At 35.5% G+C, this 19,173-nt stretch overlaps 1 protein-coding gene across 1 annotated transcript in view; it reads right to left on the bottom strand.

Moving 5' to 3' along the window:
- FGF2 (fibroblast growth factor 2) overlaps nucleotides 1–19,173 on the bottom strand; it is a gene marked incomplete at its 5' end in the record, with an annotated part of 58,013 nt that overhangs the window by 1,203 nt on the left and 37,637 nt on the right. Inside the window, one exon of the mRNA XM_055316975.1 lies at nucleotides 7,215–7,318. Within this exon, the coding sequence (XP_055172950.1) occupies nucleotides 7,215–7,318 (104 nt within the window). The remainder of the gene's footprint in view (nucleotides 1–7,214; nucleotides 7,319–19,173) is intronic.

Genomic DNA, 19,173 nt, shown 5'->3' with positions numbered 1-19,173 from the left:
TGGGGCGGGGGGGGGGGTGTCAACAAATGATTTACTATAAGGGAAGAAAGGAAAACTAATTTACTTTTTATATTACAATTAGGAAGAAAAATTATAAACCTATAGAAAACCATATAAATTTATACATATTTGTATCTTTACATATAAGTACAACATGCATACATAGATATATATAAAACTATATTTTTGTATTAATGAGTGTACCAGATTCCAGCTTATTTCTACTACTCAAATCTAGGAAACTTTAGGTTTAGGAAAAGACACATTCAAAAGACTTTTTCCAGATTCTTTAGTTCTTAAATAAACAGTGGCACAAACTGAGAAAAACGTAAATCAATAAACAGAACAATGAAGAGCTGACATAATAACCAAAATGCAAATGGTCTAAATGGGAGTAACAGGTGTCTCTGTCATCTAAAGTAAGGGTGTGGTATTAGATCTTATAATTTGCTTCTAGGGATAAAAATTTAACTGGATATTTACTTGGCTTTAATGTTTTTGATCACTGTTAACTTTTAAGAATGGCAATACAGGGGATCCCTGGGTGGCGCAGCGGTTTAGCGCCTGCCTTTGTTTGGCCCAGGGCGCAATCCTGGAGACCCGGGATCGAATCCCACATCGGGCTCCCTGCATGGAGCCTGCTTCTCCCTCTGCCTATGTCTCTGCCTCTCTCTCTCTCTCTCTGTGACTATCATGAATAAATAAATAAAATCTTTAAAAAAAAAGAATGGCAATACAAATTTATCTGATTTGCCCATTTTTTGCAAGAAATTACTAATAAAGCAACTTAGTCTTCCGATGCAAATAAATGACAGGTAGCATTACAGAGAAGCACACATTGCACAAGGACCCAGCTCTGTGATAAATGTAAAGATTCAAGTGTGATAATGGTGAAACACTTATACCTAGAAAAATGTGGATATTCCATGGCCAATACTTCCACTTTACCTTTGGTGAAATTTATTATGCTTTTCATTTAACATAAGTCAACCAGTGTTACTTTATTTTGTCATCTTTCAGTACCACTGATAAAAAGTCTTCCTCTTTCCCTATTCCAGGTTTAAGATCAGGAGTAAAAGAAGTAGGTGCAAGAGTGAAAAAAAAAATCATGGTAATCATAAAGATAATTATAATTGAGCTTCACAGGCTAATTTCCCAGAGGAAGACCTAAACCACATCATTCTGGACACTGATTTTGGGGTGCTCTGTCAGCCTCCAGGGTGCCCTCCTTGCTAAGTTGGCACTCCCTACAATGCCAGACCTATTGGGATATATATCAAGTCAACGATATCTGCCTTCTCAGCTAGTTCCTACTATTTCAGAGAAAAGTAATAGTACCAGTGATTAAGTGGATAATACATCATGAATCCACTTTTTTTTTTATTATAAGTTACTTGTACCTTTACAAAAACAGGGAAGGAAGAAAAACTTGCACCTGTGCATGTTAAGATATGTAAATTTACTAAACTATTACACACTTGAAAACAAACTACATTTTTCAAACTACATTGATGGGGGTATGTCAAAGAGTATAGGAGCCAACTGGAAAAGTTCCCAATGGCCATGGCAAAAGTAGTTTGAACAAAATAAGTAACACAGTATTGGATTATAACCTAAAGTATAAAATCAGTATCCATGAGTGTATACTGACAGATGTGATTAAATAAATGGAGAAGAGACAAATTTCTCATGCAAAAGAATTCCAAATTTTAGAGATTTCCCCCTCAAGGAGATGGAGAATAAGCCCTTATCCCTTAAATGTGGACTACGTAAAGTGACTTACTTATAAAGAATACAGTGTGGAAAGGCAGGAAAAAGAATAATGTTTATTGTAGTAGAGACAACACTACCTCAGCCAGATGATCAAGATTAATATAAGTCTTGATATACAATGAAAAAATAAGCAGGGTAATTTCTCCTCCTCACTGCCATTTCTTCGCCTTATGCACCGATTGCACAAATCTGGTCCACTGCTAAATGTTAGATGTGAACTTTATGGCCATTTCCCCATGCTCTGTTTTTTTGGATTGTTTATTCTTTTACAGTACTTTGATTTTTCAGTTTTGGCTTAACAGGGAGTTTGCTCAACATGGATCCAAAAATGCTTTGCTTACACCACTTCTGAGAATTAAAACCAGACATGATGTGAGTATCAATGTTGATTATTTCAGAACAAAATAAAACACTCAAATTATGAAAAGGTAAAAGCAAATTTGACCTTAATCTTTGTATATACATATATGTTGTGTAAATTTTATAAGGTTGGTTTCTAAAACCAATAATTTTCATTAGGTAGTAAACTTTGCATTTAATCTAAAACTAAACTTTGCATTTATCTCTTAAAAATAATATACATTACCCTTCAATTACTCTATTTTTCTGACAAATTTGATCAGTATATATTGCCAATCTAGATAATTGAGCCCTCAAAAATCTATTTTCCCTAGTCTCATTTCATGATTAAGGCCCTTCAACTAAGAAAGTTATTCTATAGGTTAAAAAAAATTTTACTTTTTACTGTAATTAAGTGTATATCGTCCAAATACATTTTTTCATGTTTCACTATAATGGATCAATGCAAGTTATATACACATTTTTAATATTGAGATATCTTGTTCAAGATATCATGATGAATAGCATTATATAGAAATCAATATGCAATTTTCTAGCATATAAAGACCAGGTAAATTTTCTATACCAATGCTAATATTGATGCTTTTTGGTGACTTAAATTTAAAACTACAGCTAAGTTCACTATATGCAGTTTTTTACAACTACAATTTTGTGAACACATAAATCATGAATCCTAATATTTGTTCTTGACTTCTGTTGTTCATGGCAACAAAATTTATCCTGCTGTGGAATGGAATAAAAGTCTGTTGCATATTTAAAAACTACTCAATTTCAGCCTCTAAATATAGGCTTTGGCAGTTAAATATAGTTACTCTTTAAACTTTTATATTTTCTAGCTTCAAAAAAGGGCAGAGGAAAGACCCTTAAATGTTTTCAAACAGTGAGAATTCCTTAGCCTGAAAGCATTCATGCCATTACTATGTGAAGGTATTGGGGGAAAAAAATAGTACACAACTTGTCTTTTTTCATACTCTTAACTGGTATCAGTCAACAAAACATGACTCTTAGAAACCAAAATATTTTATGTGTCCAGACTATTCTTTCTGAGAGGAAATGAGGATGTTTTGCAAATCACTGCAGGAATCATACACCTGGGAGAAGGCAGTAGACTCCAGGGATGTGCCATAACACAACAGTCTGAAATGGGGCCAGGTAGAAGAGTGGAAAGAAGTATGCCTGTGGCAAGTGCAAGTTCATAACCCCCAATTTCTCCAGGTTATAAGGAGTATCTGCAACCTCATGATTGCTAGTGGTCACAACACTGGACTTACACCAAAAGTTGCTCTTAGGTTTTTTGTTTGGCTTTTTATATGCCAGGTGTCTCTTATCATTGTCACCTGAGTGAGGTCTCTGCTGACGTCCCTGGCTATGGTGTCTTTTACCATCAGAGATTCATCTCAACCCATTAAATACTGGCACAGATACTAATAGCCACGGGTTGAGACTTTTAATTTCTTGCCTAAAAGTTGCTGTTATTGACAGCTTGATGCCTAGGGGTCTGACTCAGAAAGAAATATGTCACTTAACTGACCCACTGACACCACTTCCTTGATTTGAGGGTAGGGGCTTACTTCTCATCTGAAAATTGACGTAGCCCACCCAGACTAATTTAAGAAAGAGGATTGCTGCTGAAATGTCAAGGAAGCAAGCCACATACATTGAATGGTAAAACTGGAGATTAACTCATGAACTTGGCAGGAACAGAGCCTATGATGGGAGCTACAACTGAATCTTAGCTGTTGCCGCTGATAAATCCTTAATTTTCCATATATGTGTAATACCTGCAGCTTTGTTCCTACATAGTCTGTGATAAATTTCTAAGCATTGCTAAATTAACTCTTACTGCATCGACTTGAAGGAAATCTGTTGGATCAGGAAGAATGAACCTATAGCCAAAAGGATAGAAACAAATTTAAGACTAAATAAAATGCTATGACCTTAATCTTGCGAAAGGTCCTGTTGCACTAAGGAAGAAACTATAAAACACTTTATTTTAGAGCAATTTCTGCTTCTCGTGGCACAGAATCAACAGTTTGGAAAGCTTAATGACTGTTTACCAAGAGAAGAGGTCAAAATCCTCTTAATTCTAACTTGTAGGGAATTCTGTAAGAATGAGAAGATAGTTCAGTTTTCTTATCTATTGTTTTAAATTCATCTCCTCTTTTATGGACTCCAGTAGTTTCAGAGATGCTCTTGAAAGTAAAGTAGTTTCTGTTTTCAACACTTTTGACACCTATGAAGCTTTTAATCATTAACGATGAACATATATTCCAGCCTATGTTTTGAGATAAATAATCCCTCCAATGCCACCATGATTACTAGGTTACTTGATCTTTTAATCTCAGTAAGTGGAAAACTACAGAATAACAGTTTCAAATTGTCCACTGAACTAGACTAAGAAAGAGAAAAAGGTGAGAACTTTAAAACCACTTGACTAGTGTTGTCTACAGTTAGTCATAACAAAAGCAAATGTATGTATCTCCTTTATTTTCCCCACCACCTTCACTGTTTGACAGTAGCCAAAGCAACACCGAACCATTGCAGAAGCCATCATGAGTCACACTACAGGTGTTTTGTCACATACTGACGTGAGAAGAGTAGGAGTAAACCTCTCCTCTCTACAAACTCAAAGTTGTCCAAAATTACTGATTCACTGTCCTGGAAATATTTAAAGTGCTACTTTGGTAGATTCCCAGTGCATTACATCACCCTTTAACTTGACAACAGACTGGTAGAAAAAAAGACAACAGTAGAAGTAAAAGTCCCAAGTAGTCCATCTTGTAGGACTATATTTTTTGCCTGGGAATCGCATCCATTCTCCTAATACAACTATTACCTATATGCTGATGACACCCAAATCTATATGTGACAGACCTCTCTTCCAAATTCCAGACCACAATTACAACTATGTAGTGAACATCTCCATCTGAATTTCTCTTAGGCAACTCAAACTAGGTAAGTCTAAATTTGAACCTGTATTACCGTTTTCCAGAACTTGCTCTTTTCCTCCTTCCCCTTTCTCATCTACCTTCTCATACAAACCAGAAACTGAGGACTTTTTCCTCTATTTCACTCCTAAATCTAATCAATCTCAAGTGCTAGTACTTTACTCAATCCTCTGTCCTGTCATTGCCAGGTTTTCATCATCGGGACTATTACAATGGCCTTCTAACTGGTTTGTCTCCACCAGTTTCAGCCCCATCAAATCTGTCCTCTACACTGCTGCAGAGTGATGTTTCTCAAATTCAAAACAGATTGTGTCTCTTAAAACCCTTCATGGATTTCCACTGTGTGTAACACATGGTGTATAAGGCACTTAAGCAGGTAGTCTATCTCTCCAGCCCTATCTCTTCCCTTCTACTTTGCATTTCCTTTGCACTTTACACTCCAGAAGTAGTGAATTATTTGTAATGCTAGAGAAGTACTTCCTAAGCCTTCTCCACCCATGCCTTTGCATATACTATGTTCTAAAACATAGTATATGTTCATCTCCACTCCTCTGCTCCTGACTGCCTGATGATTTCCTCCTATATCATCTAAAATCCTATTTATAGGTCGTCTTCCAAGACAAGTCTAATCACTTCTTTTCCTATATTACCTCCTATATCATAATACTTATTTCCTATCCAATATTACTATACATTTACACAGTATATAGAAGGAACACATCAAAACCCTTACACTTACAAATACTTATTTACACTTCTACCTCCCCAGGATATGATTCATTAAGGGCACAGATCATTTTGTATTAAATTTTATAACCCATACGCCTAGCATCTGGCAACTGTATACTCAATACTGGCTATTCTTGAAGAGGATTCTAAAGTTTATTCAATTACCAAAGAGAGAGCACACACCATTACACCCAGAGTTGTTATTTATCCTGCAAAAGTCATGTAAATTGAAAAATATGTCAGCATAAATACATCTTTGTCAGACGATCAATCAGATGATTGAAATACTCTATAACTCTATTTTGGTACCTTCAGAAATCCAAAGGTCTTCACTCAGAAAAAAAATTCAAAAACTCTGTATGGCTTAAAATACAACTGCTCAGTAATACTGGATCTCCTCTGTGGGGAAAGTTATAGGCAATAGTAACTGGCTACTGGCATTGGTATCATGGCTGCGGTTTATGTGTATACACACACACATACACACACTTTTAGGTATGTATCCCATCTACTCCCCCAGTGAGACAGAAGTGGGGTCTTTTATCCTGCTTTCTTTTCTCTGCACTATTTCCCACACATCATGTCTGCCCAACAGACATGTAATCCTGGTTCTAATGACAATGGTGGAGTTCACAGGGCTGCTTTAGTGAAAAGAATACTAGCCAGGAGCTGTGACTCCTGACTAGCTGTTGATAAAAAGTAAAAAAGTGAAGTCCTTGTCCTTAATGAATTTATATATAAATAGAAGATGAAGCAAAAATTTTGAGGATCTATGATACATGATCCAGATTTGGGCATTTGATATAAATTATCTAGTTTAGTCCTCACAAGAACTCTCTAAGGTAGGATCATTACTGTCTCTATTTTACAGGTAAGGGATCTAACTCAGAATAATTTGCTTGAGAACACACAGCTAATATGTGGCAGTGCCAGTATCAGTGTCTAGGTTAAGAGCCCACATTCTCAACTAGTACTCTATACTGTAAACATTTTGTATGTGAAATCTGAAAGAAGAAACCGGATACTGAAAAGTTTATATGTCCATCTCACTGATCTTCAAACAACTGCTTAATATAAGAATTTTAACAACTGTAGCTTAATAGCTTTGCAGAGAAGGCAGTAAAATGCAATGAATTAGAGCTCATGCTCCAGAGTCCAGAATGCCTCAGGTGCCATCTTATGTTCTACCTCATGTGAGCTGTGTTTCCATGGTTACTTTATTATGCCCCAGAACTTCAGTTTTTGTATCTGTGAAATAGAGTGAGTACCACTACTTTATAGGATGAATACGAAGATTAAATTATATAATCCGTAATAAAAAATAAATACCAATACTAGTAAATTAACAGCAACAAAAGCTAACAAATAAAAAAAAACTACAAAAAAACAGAGAACATTACTTACAGAAGCCAGTAATCTTCCATCTTCCTTCATAGCAAGATAGCGATTTGCACATACTCCTTTGATGGACACAACGCCTCTCTCTTCTGCTTGAAGTTGCAATTTGACTGTAATGGAAAAATTACCTTTGTGGCATCACAGAAAAAACAGCCGTCTGCACATTTACACAATATGAAGTCAAGTGCAACCAGCTAATCCACTCTGGAGGGTTTGCAAGGTGGGGGATGAGACAGATGTCGATTAGATCATATTAGGATGAGATACAGATCCTCTAGAATTTGAGTGCCTCTGGATTCCCTTCTCCTGGGTCAATAAAGTGATAGAATGGAGAATGTTTTCCTTTCCTTTGATGTGCAATTAGCCTCCACTTGGCCCTGTTAACTGCTTACAAGGTCTTAAAAAGTGAACAGATTTTAAAGTACATAAAAATGAAAAAATAAAGTACATAAAAATGTAGGGGCACCTGGGTGGCTCAGTCAGTTAAGCCACCAACTCTTGGTTTCAGCTCAGGTCATCATCCTGGGACTGAACCTGGCTTCAGGCTCTGCATTCAGTGAGGAGTCTGCTTGTGGATTCTTTTTCTCTCCCTCTGCCCTTGCTCATGCTCTCTATTAAATATTTTTTTAAAATAAAAGTACGTAAAGATATAAACCACTTGTAAGAATTTCCACACTAAGTTTAAACTTTTTTAAGGTTGTTTGTTTATTAAGAGAGAGAGTGCAGGGCAGCCCCGATGGCGCAGGGGTTTGGCGCCGCCTGCAGCCTGAGGTGTGATCCTGGGGACCTGGGATTGAGTCCCACATCGGGCTTCCTGCGTGGAGCCTGCTTCTCCCTCTGCCTGTGTCTCTGCCTCTCTCTCTGTGTCTATGTATAAATAAATAAAATCTTTTAAAAAAGAGAGAGAGTGCACACGTTCACACAATGTGGAGGAAGAGGGGGAAGGAAGAGCAGAGGGAGAGGGAGAGAATCTTAAGCAGACTCTATGGTGAGTGCAGAGCCTAACCCGGGCTCAATCTTAAGACCCTGAGATCATGACCTGAGCTGAAATCAAGAGTCCATGCTTAGCTAAGCCGCCCCAGTGCCCCTTAAAAGTTTTTAACCAATTCTTCACAAAATATAATTGAATTACTACTATCTTTTGGTTTGTATTTCCTTGAGTTTCTACACGTATTTCTAGCTTCCCCTTTAATACAATACCAATGTATAAGTATGCCTTTCTCTATGGATGGATTGTGATGTATACCTTTTTTTTTTTTTTGGCAAATATCTATCTCGTGGAAAAACAAAATGCTCATACTTAATTTGCTTTTACAGTATGTTGAAAGATTTTCAGAATGTAAGATCCTGAAGAGGATGACTTGTTAATACTGCATTATCAACATTAAGCAGACTGTTGGAAAAAGAATAGATATTACATGATTATGATTATCCCATAAGGATAATTATCTAATTAATTCAAATAAAAATGAAGTTAACAGGTTCTGTTTTACTATTCAGAGTTTGCATTTTTCTGCCAAAATAGTATTCTTCAAAATACCTTTTAGCTAACAGATTACATTAAAAAAAAAAACAGGTTCTGGGGCCAAATAAATTTCGGAAATTTTTGGTTAAGCCAGGTTAACTCTTTATTGCCAAGTTTCTCAGAACTTTGCTTCTTACAACTGCATTATAAGTCACCATAAGGGTATACATTGTTTATAAAATTTACCTGGTCTCAGAATGAATTATGAACATATCTATGAATGTATCTAGGACATTCTTCAGAGCAATAGAAAAAATAAACATTCAAATATTTAGAAATAATAATATTAATTAGATAAGATTAGAAACTAAGTTAATTTACCCAGGTGTGTCCAAGTAGCTAGGGAAACTTGGCATGAAAAAGCAATGTTTCAAAGATTCTGGAATAACTAACTTTGTTAGGTATTATGTCATAGTAATTATGTTTTAAAATTGTCTATATCAGAGAAACATACAGGTAAAAAAAGACATAACATCTGGGATTAGCTTTAAAACATTTTAGCAATCAAAAAATAAAATATTCTAGCAGCCAATCAAATTTTTTATAAAGTGGGCAGGATAAATAAAACAAGATTTGATTAACTGATGTCAATAGCTATTAGAAGCATGGGAGCTTATTATTCTATTTGCTCTACTTTATGAATGAGAATTTACATTTAAAAAAATCTGTTGAACATTTAATGTCTGATTCTCCTCTGTGTAACAGTCTCCTAGATTTCAGAGAACATAGCATTAGGTAAGCTTGCATTTACCAGGCAAAATTCTACAGAATCTTAATAGATAATATAAGGTAAAAAAAATATAATCAAACATGAAAACTAAACAAAGAAGGGCATAAGGTCTTTTTCACAACATTACAGGGAAGGATAGAAAATAAGCTTTATTTTTAACAGATATAACCAAAATTACGTTAATGAATATAAACAAATTCTTGTATACAGCTCTAATATGATCCAGATAAGCCATATTAATTATGAATACATTTATATCTCTTTTCAACTCATAAAGCTGCATACATGCTCATGAGACAAGACTGCATAATCACTATACTTTCTTTTGGTGCTTTATCAATAAACTGTATAGCCTAGTGGTACCCTACTATCACTAAGTGTGTATTACTGGTCATAAGGGAGATTATGTATATTAACATGGGGCCAACACCAGTGACTCAATACCCCAAGCAAACGCCATCACTCCTTGACCTTGTACAGATTCCTTGGGTATTCCACACTAAGCAATTATCACTCAATATGAAGCCACAAAAAAATAAACATTAATTGTAGATGCTTAAAAAATGTTTCCATTGCCATATAATCATAAAAATATACACTTTAAAGATAACCACAGCCCAAAACAAGCTGTATGAGCCATAAAATCATAAATTTTCTTTAAAATCCCATTAAGGGGCAGCCCTGGTGGCACAGCGGTTTAGTGCTGCCTACAGCCCGGGGTGTGATCCTGGGAACCCAGGATCGAATCCCACGTCAGGCTCTCTGCAGGGGGCCTGCTTCTCCCTCTGCCTGTGTCTCTGCCTCTCATGAATAAATAAAATCTTTTAAAAATAAAAAAAAGTAAATAAAATCCCATTAAGGCTGAGTTGCAAAGTAACCTAAATGAACTAAATTCCACATACAAATGATCCCTTCCCATAAAAGAGATGACTAATTGCTTTTATCTCTAACAGAAGAATAAACCTGGCAAAAAGGGAAATATGGAAAAACCATCTGAAATTTTATTAACTCAATAGCTGTTGATGTGAGGAATTAGAGTTCTGAGGAGCTCTAATCAAAGAACAACTCCATGCCCACCTGCCAGTTCTCTCACAGAGCTTGCACGGAGTGCACAACCACCACACATCAAAGGCTGGGACAGAACAAAAGGGCTGAGAAATTCTCCTGAAGTACCCTCAGGCCTTTGCTGAGTGTAAAGCCACAGTTCACTGAAGGCTAGAAGCAGGACAAAGCTGAGTAAGATCCCTCTGACAAGCAAGAAGCCTTCACCAAATTAAAAGCAGGATAAAGAGAGATCTCACAAGACAAGTTGAGGAGCAAGGCTAACTGCTGACCTACCCAAACAGTTGTCAGCTGGGCTATAAGGCAAAATAGAATACAAAAAAAAAAAAAAAAAAAAATCCAATTAACCCAAAAGAAGGAAGGAAGAGAGAAACCAGACAAAGAACAGATGAGGAAATTAGAAAATAAGATCCAAGATGGTAGATTAAACCCAAACATAACAATAATTACACTAAATGTAAATGAACATTTACATTTAAGGGAAAAAATTGTCAACAAGATAAAAAAGCAAGATTCAGCTGTGTTGTTAATAAGACAAGCACTTTAAATACAAAGACAAAGGCAAGTTGAAAGTAAAAATGTGGGAAAAATATAAAAGTATAAGAATGTTGGTATGGCTATAATATTTGATAATGTGGACTTCAGGGCAAGTAGTATAGAGATGAACAAGGTAATTGCATGATGATAAGAGGTCAGATGCATCAAGAAGACATAATAATCTTAAATGTGTAGCACCTAATAGAATCCTAAAATAACTGAAGCAAAAATTAAGAATATGGAATTTATGAATATTATCTACCAAACTGACCTTTTTTAGATCATGTAGCTTTCATTCACCTGGGACTTTCTGCTCCTCTTAACATCATAGTTATTTGAAAACTGTGCTAAAAAAAAATATTAACTGCCAGCATAGTAAGCTATTCTATGCTTATTTGCCTAGTGAACTTGACTTGCTCAAATCAATCAACTCCAGCTGACAAGTTTTTTTTTCCAAAGTCACCATGATATTAAATAATATCAAGGGCTCTTAGGATGCCTGGGTGGCTTACTGGTTGAGCGCCTGTCTTTGGCTCAGGTCATGATCCCGGAGTCCTGGGATCAAGTCCTACAACAGGCTCCCCAAAAGGAGTCAGCTTCTCCCTCTGAGCATGTCTTTGCCTCTCTCTGTGTCTCTCATGAATAAATAAAATATTTTTAAGAGGGGGGGCTCTTGTACTGAACTACTGGTGCTCCTAATTCCTTTAACAGTCTGTAGTAATTCATATATGATACAATTCATTTAAAATGTACAAACAAATAGTTATTGATATAGTCACAGAGTTGTGCAACCACCAATACAATTAATTTTAGGACATTTTCAACATACATACCCTTAAGTATTCATCGCCCATGTCCCCAATACTACTATCTCCAGGCTTAGGCTACCACTAATCTACTTCCTGTCTCTATAGATTTGCCTATTCTGGATATTTCATTTAAATGGAATCATGCAATATGTGGTTTTTTGTGACTGACTTCCTTCACTTAGAATAAGGTTTTCAAGGTTCATCCATGTTGTAGCAATTATCAATACTTCATTCCTTTTTATTGCCAAATAACATTCCACCGGATCAATGAATCACATTTGATTTACCCATCCATGCTTGATAAACATCTGTTGTTTACAGTTTTAGGCTATTATGAATTATACTGCTGTGAACATGCTACAGAAACAAGATTTGGAGTAGATATATTTTCATTTCTTCTGCATATACACTGAAAAGCCAAATTACTAAGTCTTATGGTGATTATGTTTACTCATTTAGGAATTGACAGACTTTTCAAAACAACCATTTTACATTCCCATTAGAAATTGAGGGTTCCAATTTCCCCACCTCCTGACCATATTTGTTGTAGTCTCTGTTTGGGGTAGGTTTTGTTTTTTTTTTCTATTTTTCTGTTTGTTTTTATTACAGCTAGCCTACTTAGGTGTGAAGTGATATCTCATAGTTTTGATATGCATTTTTCTGATGGGTAATGATATTAGGCATCTTTTCATGTGCTCATTGGCTATGTGGCTAGGAAGCTCTGTGGGGTCTCTTTTAAAAGGACACTGATCCCACTCATGAGGGCTCCACCCTTATGACTTCATCAACTTCCGAAGGCCCCACCCTTTTTTTTTTAATTCTAGTAGAATTAACTTCTAGTATTATATTAGTTTCAGGTGTAGTGATTCAACCGTCCTATACATTACTCAAATCTTAACAAGATTAAGTGTACTCTTAATCCCCTTGACCTATTTCACCTATCCCTCAACCCACCTCCCCTCTGGTAATCATGTTTGTTTTCTATAGTTAAGAGTCTATCTTTTGGTTTGCCTCTTTTTCCTTTGTTCGTTTTTTTTTTCTTAAATTCTACATGTGAGTGAAATCCTATGGTATTTCTTTCTCTGATTTTGCTCAGCATTATTCTCTTTAGATCCAACCATGTTGTTGCAAATGGCACGATTTCATTTTTTATGGCTGAATAATATTCCTGTGTGTGTGTGTTGCATATACCACATCTTCTTTATCCATTCATCTACCAATGGATATGTAGGTTGCTTCCATAATCTATTATAAATAATGCTGCAATAAACATAGAGATGCATGTATCCCTTTGAATTGGTGTTTTTGGAATGCAATTACTAGATCATAGGGTGGTTCTATTTTTAACTTTTTGAGGAGCCTCCATACTGTTTTCCACAGTGGCTACACCATTTTGCATTCCTACCAACAGACAAGAGGGTTCCTTTTTCTACACATCCTTGCCAACCCTTGTTTCTTGTGGTTTTGATATTAGCCATTCTGACAGCCATTCTGAAATAATATCTTATTATGGTTCTGATTTGCATTTCCCTGATGATGAGTGATGTTGAGCTACTTTTCATGTGTCTGTTTACCTCTGTATATCTTTGGAGAAATGTACATTCATATCTTCTGACCATTTTTTAATTGGATTACTTGGTGGGGGTTTTTTGGTATTGAATTGTATAAGTTCTTTATATATTTGGGATACTGTTTTTCAAATATGTTATTGCAAATACCTTTTCCTATTCAGTAGCTGTCTTCTAGTTTTATTGATTATTTCCTTTGCTGTGCAGAAAATTTTAATTTTTATGTAGTCCCAACAGTTTATTTTTGCTTCTGTTTCCCTTGCCTCAAGGAACCTATGTAGAAAGAAGTTGCTATGGCCAATATCAGAGAGGCAACTGCCTGTGCTCTCTTCTAGGATGTCTATGGCCTCAAGTCTCATATTTAGGTCCTTAATCTAATTTATTTCTGTGTATGGTGTAAAAAAGTGACCTAGTTTCATTCTTTTGTATATAGCTGTCCAGTTTTCCCAACACCATTTGTTGAAGAAACTATCTTTTTTCCCCACAGGAAAAAAAAGAAAAAGAAAAAACAAAAAAACTTGCCTCTTTTGTCAAAGATTAATTGACCACATAATCGTGGATTTACTTCTGGGCTCTCTGTTCTGTCCATTGATCTTTGTGTTTATTTTTGTGCCAGTACCACACTGTTTTGATTACTACAGCTTTGTAGTATAACTTGAAATTAGATTGTCATAATCTAATTATGTTCTTCTTTGTTCTTCTTTTTCTTTCTTTTTTTTTTTCTTTTTTGTTGTTGTTATTCTTCTTTTTCAAGATTGCTTTAGCTATTGGGGGTCTTCTTTAGTTCCATACAAATTTTAGGATTCTTTGTTCTAGTTCTGTGAAAAATGCTGTTGGTATTTTGATTGCATTGAATCTGTAGATTGCTTTGGATAATATGGACAGTTTAACAATATATGTTCTTCCAATCCATGAGCCTGGAGTATCTTTTCATTTATTTGTGTCCTCGTCCATTTCTTTCATTGTTGTGTTTGTTTTCAGAGTACAGGTCGAAAGACCTCCTTGGCTGGGTTTATTTCTAGATATCTTACTATTTTTAGTACAACTGTCAATAGAATTGTTTTCTAAATTCCTTTTCTGGGGCTTCATTATTTGCATATAGAAATGCAACAGAATTCTGTACATTGATTTTGTATTCTACAATCATGCCAAATTCATTTATCAGTTGATAGTTTTTGGTGGAGTCTCTAGGATTTTCTGTATATAGTATCATTTCATCTGCAAATAGTCAAAGTTTTACTTCGTCCTTACCACTGAATGCCTTTTATCCCTTTTTCTTATCTGATTGCTATGGCTAGGATTTCTAGTACTGTGTTGCATAAAAGTGGTGAGAGAAGACATCCCAAAGGTTCCACTTTCTAATACCACTGCACTGAAGTTAGGACTTCAATGTATGAATTGGAGGTGGGGGGGGGAGCACAAAGATTCAGTGCATAACACGTATGAAAAATTGTGTTAATGTTCCAGATAGAGTCCCTCAGATACTCTGTACAGTACAGTCCAGTGAACCTAAACCTGGTTGCATTCAAGTTAGATTTTTAGTTGTCACTCTTCCATGTTGCACTGGCTTCATGGGGTGGAAAGATACAATAATCATACTTGAGATTTAGAAGACTCTTAATAAGTCATTATATCTTATGACCTAGCAAAGGCATAAGCCAAAGACACATTTCATTTGCTGGGGAGAAAAGGGGAAGAAGGTGTTCATAAGGAGTAGTTTTAAATATTAAATACTTTAAGATAGGAAATGAAAGGAATTACATTAAATTTCCATATCAAGAGTACATTGTAAAATTTTCCACATTTGTCAGGAAATAAAACATAACAGACAAGACTGCAAAACAAAATTTGTTCTGAAAAATGGAGGATGACTTAATCATCAACTCTTCTGAACCATAAAAATCCATTCTGTCTGCATCTAACCAGGAAAGTATCAACCTCAGCCTGGAAATTTAAAAGTGTCTGGAAATATAAAATTATAATATTATACTTAGATAAAGGTTAAAGCCTTGTATTTCACCTTATATAAAAACTAAAATCTACTTTAAATATAGGCTTTGTTATACATTTGAAAATTGCCTACCATAGGTATTTAAAAAGATATTTTCTCCATGATAATACTATGAAATTTGCCACCTAAAAAGTGCTTAATAAATAACTATAGGGGCACCTGGGTAGCTCAGTCAGTTAGGCATCTGCCTTCAGTTGGAGTCTTGATTCTGAGGTCCTAGGATAGAGCCCTGCTTCTCCCTTGCCCTCTACCACTCCCCCTCCTTTTGCTCTCTCTCAAATAAATAAAATCTTTCTTAAAATATAAATAAATGACTATAAAATAGAACATTCCTTTTTGTTATAAGTACTATTCTGTGGCACACACTGAGCTAGACTCTGGAATTATAATCTACTCTGGGAAACCTGTGGTCATTCCCTCTTCCCTTCTCTCTTTAGTTTAGGATAGGAACCCTCTCCTTTATACTCTCATATTGTCCTGTTTTCCCCACTCAGAACAATTTTATACTATACATGTCTGTCCCTCCCTGACTATAAATTTCTTGAGGGCAGAGAGAGGTACCTTATCCATCTCTATACCTATGTATTAGCACAGTGCCAGGTGTACACAAGTATCTAGTGAATGTTTTGTGGATGAAAGCATCTCATGCAAGAGAAAAATGGGTAAAGAAGCAATTGCAGCAATGCCCTTGGTGTGATACTTGAGTTTTATACATGTGCTATGAGACTATTAGAAAAGGACATGTAAATAGATGGAAAATCAGGGAATCTTTCTAGGAGGGATGAGATTTCACCTAAGTTTTGAAGGGTACAGAGGAAAGAATTTCATGAAGAAGGTACAGGGTAGGGAAACAAGGAGGAATTCCAGGTAGAATGTTATTCCAGAACTGAAGCATGAAATAAACCACATTTGTCCTAAATAGCCAAGTCCTAGACACCTAAAGTAATCAACAAAATCCAGACTGAGAGCTTAAAACACATATATTTAAAAAGCAAAACAAAGTAGAATATTTAAGGATGTCTATTGGTGTGATGAAATTAGTAAGAAATAATAAGTGACTAAAAATCTGTACACTTTTATTGGGAAGACAAGGGACTGGGGCAGGAGACATAGGTTTCTAGGTGGCTGGCAAAATTCTGTTTTGTTTTTTTAATCTGAGTGACAGTTATAAGAATATTCAGCTAGTAATTTATTAAAATAGAAGATATTCTATGTGGTTTTCTGTATCAATGATATATATTAGATCTACTCTGGGAAACTATATATATATATATATAAATATATATATATATATATATATAGTAAAAAATACTAAATATGGATACTGATTTAACCCATATCATTTCAGCAAGCTAGAAACCATTCACTATATTGAGTTTTGGATGCATAGAAGTGAACAATTTTGATAAACATAGACTTCTGGTGGCTTTCTATTGTTGATATTAAATCCAGTAAGATGAACTCAGAAAAATAAAAACTGAGCTATTCAAGTTTATAATTCAACCCTTTTTTGTTGTTGTTGTTATAGAAAAAAAAAAAAAAAACAAAAGCCGTAAACCACAAAATTGAAAGATCTCATCACTAGGCAAGACCTTAGTGGTCAATTAGTCCCCTCATTATACAATTACATTTTAAATCCCATCTACAATATCCATGAGAGGCAGATATCTTACTTTTACTTGAAAATCTTCACTAAAGGAAAATTTACAGTCTTTCTAAAATAATTTGGCTATGTAAGCAAAGGAACAGAAACTGATCATCCTAAGTAAACCACTCAAATGTTCAAGTGCTCAGATTATTAGCACTTGACACATTTAATTATGTAATATAACAAAAAAGCCAAATTATTATTCTAGTATTATTGCCACTGCTCAAAATATTTTGGAACTCCTTTGGAATTCCCCCATAATTTGTATTGTTTTCTTTTGAATATGCTCAAGGATGATAAATCTTAAAGTCATAAAAACCAATTTGTTAGAGAGCTTTAAAGGACTTCAGAGATCATCCAGTGTACCCTAGTGCCTAGGGTACACTGTCTAGTGCCTAGTCCCTTCTCGTTTATAAATAAGTAGGCTGACATTTAGAAACTTTTGTATATGGTGAAAGAATATCTTTTTTGGAAACAGTCAAGTCTGTGTTTCCAAGAATGGTGAATATATTCATTCATTCAATAAACATTTGCTAATAATGGCTATGTGCCAGGTTCTATGCTAAGCAATGGGAAGTACAAAACAAAATACAACATTGTTCTTTGACCTTGAAGAACATACAGTATTGTCAAGTATTATCCATTGTCAATGGATACAGGCAAATAACTAAACAAGCTAAATACTTTAAGTGCCATGAGAGAAATAAAGACAAACTACCTTGAGAGTTCCCGGAGGTACCTATAACCCAGTCCGGGAAATTAAAGGTTTCCTGGAAAGTGACAACTGAATGGGGACCAAAGGAATTAGCAGGAGTTAGTCAGGAAAAGAAAGTAGAAACCAAAAGTAAGTATCCTTATACAACTTCCAAAGGAGAAAGGGAAGAGCATGGCATATCCAAGGAATGTGAAGTGATTAGGGGTGGCTAGCACAGAGAGTAAGGGTGTTGTGTGTGCTGTGGAAAGGGCATCATCGTAGGACAAGGTAAGGTGGAGAGGCCAGCGGCTCTGAATGTGTTAAGGAGTTTGATAGTGTGAAATGATAAGGGCTCTTAATGAAATAAAATGGAGAGAAGTTGGTAAAAATGTGATAAATGAAGGAAATAGGAGCAGATACGAAGGGAATGGAGGTAAGAGAAGGAAGGAAGGAAAAAAAGAGGGAGGAAGAAAGGGAGGGAGGAGTTCAGTATGAATCCCAGATTTCTCTATCCTGGATTACTGGGAAATAATGGAGATGGGAAATAAAAGAGGAGGGACAAGAGAAGACAATGAGATGTACTCCCTTAAGACATATTGAAAATCTGTGGAAAATCCATAAAGAGATATCCAGAAGACAGTTATATGAATCTGGAGCTCAAAGAAGAAATCTATGCTGGAAATAAAGATTTGATAATTACAGCAAACAAGTGACTGCATAGAGCACAGAGGCTACACCTAATCCCACCTAGGGATCTAGAAAATGGATGAGACCCTCCCGACCAATGTGTAGCAGGTGTAAATTAAGGACAAAGGACAGAATCTTGGGAAGCACCAACAAGGATGTAGAGCAAGTAGAGCCTGGGTAAGAGTCGTCAGCCCAAGCAAGTACAAGAAGGTATGTATATACACATCTGATACCTACACACACACACACACACACACACACACACACACACACACACAACTAAGGGACAAAACGGTTAGTCTTTGCAGATAGTACAATTTTCTACATTAAAAATCAAGGACTAAAAGCAATGTGATATTCTGGACTGGAACCTGGAACAGAAAAAGGACATTAATGGAAAAAGTGGTGGAATCCAAATAAAGTCTGTAGTTAACAGTAACGTATCAGTATCAACTTTTTAACTTTTGACAAAAGTGTCACAGTTACACTTATGTAAGTTAAGCATAGGGAAAGCTGGGTGAAGGGTATAGGAGAATTCTGTACTCTTTGCAACTCTTCTGTAAATCTAAGATTATCTCTAAATAAAGTGTTTTAAATGTAAAAATAAAATACAAATAAACTATTAGAAATCATTCAGCAAGGTAGCTTGATATAAGAATATATAAAATCAATTGAGTTTCTATAACTCACAACA

This window comes from Nyctereutes procyonoides, unplaced genomic scaffold, assembly GCF_905146905.1.
Source record: "Nyctereutes procyonoides isolate TBG_1078 unplaced genomic scaffold, NYPRO_anot_genome, whole genome shotgun sequence".
NCBI classification, from domain to species: domain Eukaryota; kingdom Metazoa; phylum Chordata; class Mammalia; order Carnivora; family Canidae; genus Nyctereutes; species Nyctereutes procyonoides.
The sequence above is the reverse complement of the archived record's forward strand: the minus strand, read 5'-3'. Positions and strand labels throughout refer to the sequence as shown.